This window comes from Myotis brandtii, unplaced genomic scaffold (assembly GCF_000412655.1).
Source record: "Myotis brandtii unplaced genomic scaffold, ASM41265v1 scaffold417, whole genome shotgun sequence".
NCBI classification, from domain to species: domain Eukaryota; kingdom Metazoa; phylum Chordata; class Mammalia; order Chiroptera; family Vespertilionidae; genus Myotis; species Myotis brandtii.
Window position 1 is genome coordinate 178,290 of NW_005366017.1, and position 8,292 is coordinate 186,581.

General features: G+C 53.9%; 1 protein-coding gene across 1 annotated transcript; it reads right to left on the minus strand.

Annotated features, from left to right (window-relative positions):
• ENO2 (enolase 2 (gamma, neuronal)) lies at window positions 1-7,604 on the minus strand. Its single transcript, XM_005873662.2, has 11 exons — window positions 6,931-7,604; window positions 5,694-5,789; window positions 5,488-5,546; window positions 5,117-5,186; window positions 4,515-4,648; window positions 4,060-4,282; window positions 2,689-2,886; window positions 1,772-1,973; window positions 1,388-1,496; window positions 1,166-1,224; window positions 1-914 (listed from the first exon to the last, which is right to left on the minus strand). The coding sequence occupies exons 1-11, from the start codon at window positions 7,013-7,015 to the stop codon at window positions 845-847; spliced, it is 1,305 nt and encodes a 434-aa protein (XP_005873724.1). The 5' UTR covers window positions 7,016-7,604; the 3' UTR covers window positions 1-844.
• Between the last annotated feature and the right edge of the window lie 688 nt (window positions 7,605-8,292).

Below are 8,292 nucleotides of genomic sequence, written 5' to 3' on the forward strand. Positions count from 1 at the left end.
TGCACTGTGATTCAGACTTTAATGGTGGTGCTCATTTCAATGTCAGAGGTGGTGGGAACTGTGGAACATGGCATGGTGGGAGCAAGACCTTGCTCTGGGGCAGCTGGAGAAAGAACAGGGAAGGTAGGGCTGGGAAGAGAGTTCCGGGGAAGAGTCCCCAGGTGCACAGCCCCATCTCTGGCCCCAGCCAGGCTTCAGTGAAGGGTTGCTACACACAAAGGAACTGCCAGCAAGGCCTTTTTCTGTTCCCTTCAGCATTCCAGCAAGACTTCCATCCCAGACCATCTCAGAATCTATAGCCATATGAAATACATAGTACCCTCCAGTCAGGCCAGTTTTTGGCCCTGGAGTCATGAGGAAATGAATCATCAACAGGATGAGTGAAAAATAAATAAATAAATAAATAAATAATAACACACTAAAACCTTAGGGCAGGCATGCCCAGCAGCCAGCACCTCCCTCCACCTCAGCACCATGCAGTGCCTGGCTCATCTGCAACGTGGAAAACACATGGAACAGGTGCAAAGCACAAGTGACCCAGGGCCCCTCCCTGAACACCTCAGCAGCCAACCCTGATGCTCCCGTCACAGACCCTGATCATTCTTCCACGGACCCCCTTATAATCCTCAGTCCTGTGGCCAGTCTTTGAGGAGAGAGAAAAGGAAGGGAGGAGAAGTGAAGAGTGTGGAACCCAGAGGGGGAGAGTAGAGACAGCAGGGGTGGGACAAGCCCAGGAGCCGTGGGGCAGGTCAGCTGGGGTGTCTGGGGTGAAATATCACAGAGCAGGACAGGAAGGGGTTCCAGGAGGGTGGAGGGGGTCCCAGTCTCCAGGAGAGTAGAGGGATCACAGCACGCTGGGATTGCGGAAATTGTGTCCGGCAAAGCGAGCTTCGTCTCCCAGCTCTTCCTCAATTCTGAGAGAAATGAGCCAGAAAGGAAACGTCAGGGGAGCAGGAGGTCCTCAGTCTCCTAGCCCCTCACACCACCCGCTCCTGTGCCCTGGCCCAAGTGTGGGCCTTCTCTGGCTCTCCCACGTGACCTGTGGGATCCATCCATCAGGCCACTAGTCAACCCGTCCTTCAGAACTCTTCTCTGGATATGGAACGGTGGGCAAACAGAGCTTCTAACCTTGAGCCCTGGGCTCCCATCCCCCAGGTTCCCTCACCTCATGAGCTGGTTGTACTTAGCCAGACGCTCAGAGCGGCACGGGGCACCAGTCTTGATCTGAAACATCAGGAAAGATGGGCGGCTCAGTGGCTGCCCCTTCATTTCTTTAAAGGAAACGTTCACTCCCTTGAAATTCCTCCGACACCCCCAAACACCTGGAAGGAGAGACCCACCTGAGCCTAGAACCCACCAATTGCACAAAGATCTCCCTTGCACTCACCTGGCCTGTGCACAGCCCCACCACCAGGTCTGCGATGAAGGTGTCCTCAGTCTCCCCTGAGCGATGACTCACCATGACCCCCCAGCCGTTCTCCTGGGCCAGCTTGCACCTGTATCCACACACCAGCATTGACCCCCAGCCCCTCACACTGGGCACTCTTCCCAGCCCCAACATTGGTTTATGTTAAGAAACATATGGAGGGAAGCTGTCTGGGAAGGAAGCAGAGAATCTGTTCGGAACCCGGAGGGAGCAGAACTGAGGGCTATGAAGGTGACTCTAGGTCCCCTGCTTTCTTCAGCATCTGTGGGCAGGATTGGGCGTAGAGCCCTTGCAAGAGGGGTCCTGAGAAACGGGCTGAGCAGGAGAGAACCAGGAGGCACTCACGCTTGGATAGCTTCAGTGACTGAACCGATCTGGTTGACCTTGAGCAGCAGGCAGTTGCAGGCCTTTTCTTCCAGTGCCCGCTCGATACGCTTTGGGTTGGTCACTGTCAGGTCATCACCCACAATCTGTATCCCTACATTGGCCGTGAACTTCGACCAGGCAGCCCAGTCATCCTGGTCAAAGGGGTCCTCAATGGAGACCACTGAGGGAGAGGGGTGAAGGGGCTGTTGATCTTCTCTGGGGCTCTGCACCAGGCAGGAACCCCCACACACACACTTTGATTCCCTGAAATAGCCAGATCCCCTGGCTAACTGAGCTGCTCCTCCTGGCTTCCCCCATCCCCCAATAAGCCTGCCCTAACTGAGTCTTACCTTGATTCATTCATAAACTTTCAAAACACAAGGGTTCCGAATCTTTCTCACAACCTATCTGCATGTTCACATTTTCACTACCAGGAAGCCCTTCCTCATTACTAATCAAAATCCTTCATTCTGCAATTTATATCTAAAGCTCTGGTAGAACTGAAGGATAATTCAGTTCCTCATCAGCCTTCTATTCTCACATCACTTCCAGCTCCATTCAGCATCCACAATTTTATCAATCAAAAACACTGAAATGGCTGGTTCCCTGCCAGATCCAGTCACCTCACCATCCCTGGTTTCTTCCAAAGCCTTCCCCATGACCCCAGAAGCTTCCGAGCACATGACTTTAATCAGGAGCTGAAGCAGATGGAACAAATTCATCATAGGGACCTGCACATTGACTCCATACAAAGCCCAGGCTCTGCAGGAGACTTCACCCCATCCCTGGTTCTCAGTCTCTTCTTAGGATACCTGCACCTGGCACCTGAGGTGGCATCCCATAAGGTCCTGCTGCCCGCCCCCTGCACTCTCTTCCATACCCAGCCTTGCTCTCACCAGGATAGTCCCTGACAAAGTCCTGGTAGAGGGACCCCAGCTGGTCCCCAGTGATGTATCGGGAAGGGTCAGCAGGAGACTTGAAATCCAAGTCATATTTGCCATCACGATAAAACTCTGAGGCAGCGACATCCATGCCAATGACAATTTTTTCCGTGTAGCCAGCCTTGTCAATGGCTTCCTTCACCAGCTCCAAGGCTGGGGATGAAACACAGCGAGATTATTAGCAGGAAGGGCAGACAAGGAGGAAGGAGAGAGAGGAAGAAATTAGGGGCTGTGGTAGAGCACTTGCTACGGAGGAGTCTGGCTAAGGTTCTGGTCAGGGTTATCCCCAGGTCTGGGAAGAGCAGGCCACCTCCCAGGAAGGCAGAGGATGCCTTCGGTTAATAACAGTGTTTTTTAAATAGCTATCATTTATTGAGGGCTAACTGTGCACTTTACATATATGATCTCATTTAATCCTCACGACGATGCTATGAAGTAGATACTGTTATTAGTGTTCCCCTGTTACAGATAAGAAAGACAGAGCATGGCCTGGCCGGTGTTGCTCAGTGGTTGAGCGTCGACCTAGGTTCCATTCCAGGTCTGGGCACGTGCCCAGGTTGCCAGCTGGATCCCCAATAGGGGGCATGCAGGAGGCAGCTGATCAATGATTCTCTCATCATTAATGTTTCTCTCTATCCCTCTCCCTTCCTCTCTGAAATCAATAAAAATATTTTTTTTAAAGACAAAGCATGGACAAAATAAGTAAGAAAGATCGCCAGCCAGTAAGTCTTCAAGTCAAGGTTCAAAGGCAGGCAGTTTTGGCCTCAGAACCTTAACTCTTAGCCACTACCAGTTTTGGGTTTTGTTTCTATTCACTATACAGTTTCTCCCAGGGCAGAAAAAGTTAGAGATCCTCAAGGCCTACGAAGTTGGGGTGAGAGTGGGATAGATTTAGAATAGGTTACGTAGAGTTTGGTATATCTCATCAAACTGAGAACCCTATGGAGTTAAAGGCTGGCATGGATCCCACAGGAGATCTAGACCACCTTCCAGCACTTCCAGGGGCTCCGGTGAAAACTTATAGTCGCTAAGGAACCTGGCTGGGCAAGTGAGGACTGCTCTTCCCGGCCTGCATGTGAATTTGGCCCTAGACCACCTTCCAGCACTTCCAGGGGCTCGGTGAGAACTTATAGTCGCTAAGGAACCTGGCTGGGCAGGTGAGGACTGCTCTTCCCGGCCTGCATGTGAATTTGGCAGGCCCTCTGGAGCTAGCAGGAGTCAAGGACCACCACCCATACTCCTCAGGATGTGGTGAAGTATGTGGCCCTTCCCAATGGCCCAGGATGAAGTGAGACTCAGAGCTGGGAGTGGGGATCCTGGTCTCACCCTCACTGTTCTCCAGGATGTTGGGGGCAAAGCCGCCTTCATCTCCCACATTGGTGGCATCCTTGCCATACTTGTCCTTGATGACTCCCTTGAGCGTGTGGTAGACCTCCGCCCCAAGTTGCATGGCATCACGAAAGCTCTCGGCACCCACCGGAAGGATCATAAACTCCTGCATGGCCAGCTTGTTCCCAGCATGGGAGCCACCATTGATCACGTTGAAGGCCTGGGAGCCACAGGACAGACAGTCACCGAGCATTTTCCTTTCTGCCCCTGGGAGCATCCACCCAAGATCCCAAATCCCACCGCCCCCCCCAGCTTCCCAGACTCTGAGTCTCATGTCCCCATCCTTTCTCTTTAGCTACCCCAATTCCCTGTCCTCCCATCAGTCTTCACAAGGTTTCATGCTCCCCCGGACCCCACCCCTGGGAGAGGTACAGGCATGGTGGGGTGCTCACCGGCACAGGCAGGATGAGGTCTGAGTTCCCAGCCAGCTGAGCAATGTGGCGATATAGTGGCAATTCCCGCTCGGCTGCCCCTGCCTTACACACGGCCAAGGACACACCCAGGATGGCATTCGCCCCAAACTTGGCTGGGAGATGACAGAAGAAGGCACTAAGCAAAAATGTCTCCTTCCTCTTCTAGCCCGACACCACCTATACTCCCAAAGGAGGCAATAGAGGAGACCCCCCTCCTCCCTCCTCTGCGCAACATCTAGTCCATTCTCTCCTGAAATAGCGGGGGAGTTGGGGACGAGGTGACAGGAAAGGGCAGAGAGCTGCGTCTATTTCTAACCACCCCAAGATCAGACTATCTCATGCCAACTCCCTCCCCTTTATGCTTCAAAGAAGTTCTTCCTCGGTCTAATGGTCTAATGTCACACACACACACACACACACACACACCAACTGCAGTTAAACTCATCTTCTCCTGCTCTGATTTTGAGGGTAGGATGAAAAGTCCATCCTCAGGAAGCTCCCACAGCGCTGGCCCCTTCAGTTCTCTCTGCTCCACACCTCCCCACCCTCGGCCTCCCCACTTTCTCCCGGCCCCTGCTTACATTTGTTCTCTGTCCCATCCAACTCCAACATCAGGTTGTCCAGCTTCTCCTGCTCCACCACAGAGAGACCCTGCAGGCAGAGCCACCATCACCCAGGGCCGGAATGGAGGCTGGGCCCTAAGACACAGGGCCCCCCTTCACACAGGCTCACATCCAGCCAGGGTCCAACCAGGTTCCTGCGACAGCAGCCTGTCTGGATCAGGGGACTTGAGCCCCCATGGGAGCAGAGGACAGTAAGGGGTCATCTTCCCACCTTCCCTTAGTAACCATGATTCCCAAGGGGTGGGCCTTCCCCCCCACTTCTCCTCCCCTGGCCCAGGATTCCTTCTAGGGCCCTGGTCCTGCCATCCCCAGCAAAGAGTGAGCCTCACTGAGCTGATGAGGGCTGGTGCAATGGTTGTGTTGATGTGGTCCACGGCCTTCAGGACACCTGGGAAGAGGCAAAGAGGCCAGGCTGGGTCAGGCCAGGAGGGGCCAGAGGGAAAGGGGGGGATGCAAGAAGAGGCTTAGGGACTGGTGTAAGGTCGGAATATAAAGCTGAGGGGTGGGAGAGTTTGGGAAAGAGAGAAGGCCTCACCTTTGCCTAAGTAACGCTGTTTGTCCCCATCCCTTAGCTCCAGGGCTTCATAAATCCCAGTGGAGGCTCCACTGGGCACTGCGGCCCTGAAAAGACCTGGGAGAGGAACATGGAGTGAGGAGGAAGAGAGAAAGACACCAGGGACCAGGGATCCCTTTAGCCTCCAGCTCTAAACTCCTGCCTGCCACATCCAGCCCTTTCCCCACAGTGCTCCCTAATACACACACATACACACACCTCCCTTATACACCCACATATATACACACTGCTCCTAACACACACAATACACACTGCTCCCTAATACACACACACTATTCTTAATACACACACAGAGATACACACAGCTCCCTAATACACAACTACTTCCTAATACACACACACTGCTCCCTAATACACACAGACACTCACACATACACACAGCTCCCTAATACACCCACATATATACACACAGCTCCCTAATACACACACACACTATTCCCAACACACACACACACACACACACACACACACACACACACTGCTCCCTAATACACACATACTATTCCTAATACACACACAGCTCCCTAATACACTACTTCCTAATACACACACACTGCTCCCTAATACACACACAGACACTCTCTCACACACACAGCTCCCTAATACACCCACATATATACACACTGCTGCTAATACACACAGAGAGATACACACAGCTCCCTAATACAAAACTACTCCCTAACACACACACACACACACACACTGCTCCCTAATACACACACACATATACACACTGCTCCCTAATAATACACACACTGCTGCTAATACACACAGAGAGATACACACAGCTCCCTAATAGTAATACACACATGCACACACTGCTCCCTAACACACACACACACACACACACAAGCAAGGGCCTCCTTATCCATCCAACTGAGTTCCCACATGCACCAGTAGGAACCCAGAGAAATGAAGTTATGCACTCATATGTTCACACACAGGTGCATACACAAACATGCAGAGGCAGGGCATGTGTCATACACTAAACTAGAACACGGAGGCCTGCCTATCCTGGCTCCCCTGGACAACAGCATCCAACCCCCACAATCCAGGCCAAGAGCCTGACCCAGCACCCCATCCCTGCTGGGAATCAAGGAAGCTTCCCCTCCCAGGCCAGGGCGAACCCAGCACTGAGGGGTCCGGGTGGGGGTCGGGGTGGGGGTCGGGGCGGGCTCGGTCCGGGCCAGCTCAGTACCTCTGGCAGTGTAGAGATCCACCTCCACAGTGGGGTTTCCACGGGAGTCCAAGATCTCCCGGGCCCAGATCTTCGTTATCGACATGATGGCTGGGATCTCCTTGGGTGGAAGGGAAGTAAGGAGAAAGGTAAGAGGCTTAGAGGGGTGGAGCCTGAGATCGTGGGAGGGGCCAGAGGCTAGGAGGATGGGAAAGAGGTGACTGCAGTGGGTGGGGGTGGGGAGGAGCAGGCGGCTACCACCGGCTGGAGAAGGGATTCCCCCACCCCTTCCAGGGGGAAAGGAGAAGGTCACTGCAGTGAGGAAGGGGAGGTCACTGCGGTGCGGGGCGGGGTAAGATCCAGCTCTGAGGCGGGAGGACACCGCAGGGGGCGGGGGGCAGTGGTTCCCTCGTCCCCTCAGCAGCTTGGGCAGCCGGTTGGTGGGGTTCGCCCAGACCTCCTCAGAGAGGAATGGCTGCCAGGCTTGCCTTTCTCCTTGGAGCCAAGAAAAGGATGGGTAGTCTGCACAGCTGGAGCCTGCATTCACAGCCTGTCCTCCCAACTTAACACCCCAGCCCTACGCCCAGGTCCCACTCTCTCCCGAATGTACGTCCCTCCTCTCCCACAGATGTGCCGTGGAGAGAGGGTCCTAGGAAAGGCCCTCCGTCCTGGGGGTCGCAGCGGGGAGGGAGGAGGAGGAGAGACCCGAGGGGTGAGCAGGGCTGGGCCCTTCCTCCAGCCGCCTCTAGACAAATTCTCCCCTCCCAGCCCCAGCGCGGCCGAAGGGGCGCAGTGTGTGTGTGTTGGGGGTGGGGGGGGCCAAGGGACCCTAGACTCTAGAGCAGCGGTTCTCAACCTGTGGGTCGCGACCCCTTTGGGGGTCGAACGACCCTTTCACAGGGGTCGCCTAAGACCATCGGAAAACACATATATAATTACATATTGTTTTTGTGATTAATCACTACGCTTTAATTATGTTCAGTTTGTAACAATGAAAATACATCCTGCATATCAGATATTTACATTACGATTCATAACAGTAGCAACATTACAGTTATGAAGTAGCAACGAAAATAATTTTATGGTTGGGGGTCACCACAACATGAGGAACTGTATTAAAGGGCCGCGGCATTAGGAAGGTTGAGAACCGCTGCTCTAGAGGCTGCTGCGGAAGGGTGAGAGAAGACACCCCTTAGATGCAAAGCCAGGGGACGTGCCAGGATGAAAATGCACAGCCGGGCGGGGAAGAGAGCCCGACCTAATGCCCACAGGACCGGAGGTGAAGCGGGACAGGCCAGGGTGGAGAAGGGCTGGCGCCCAAATGAGAAGGGGGCTACGGCCAGAAACCGAGCGGAGCGGTCCGGGCAGGCGGGGAGGGCGGGT

What these genes read in the sequence shown, in the direction of transcription:
- ENO2 (XM_005873662.2), bottom strand. Translation starts at nt 7,015, where the DNA reads ATGTCGATAACGAAGATCTGGGCCCGGGAGATCTTGGACTCCCGTGGA. An exon ending in GGATCTCTACACTGCCAGAG is followed by an intron (nt 5,790 to 6,930) that starts GTACTGAGCTGG and finishes TTCCTCTCCCAG; the next exon opens with GTCTTTTCAGGGCCGCAGTG. An exon ending in GGATGGGACAGAGAACAAAT is followed by an intron (nt 4,649 to 5,116) that starts GTAAGCAGGGGC and finishes GTCATCTCCCAG; the next exon opens with CCAAGTTTGGGGCGAATGCC.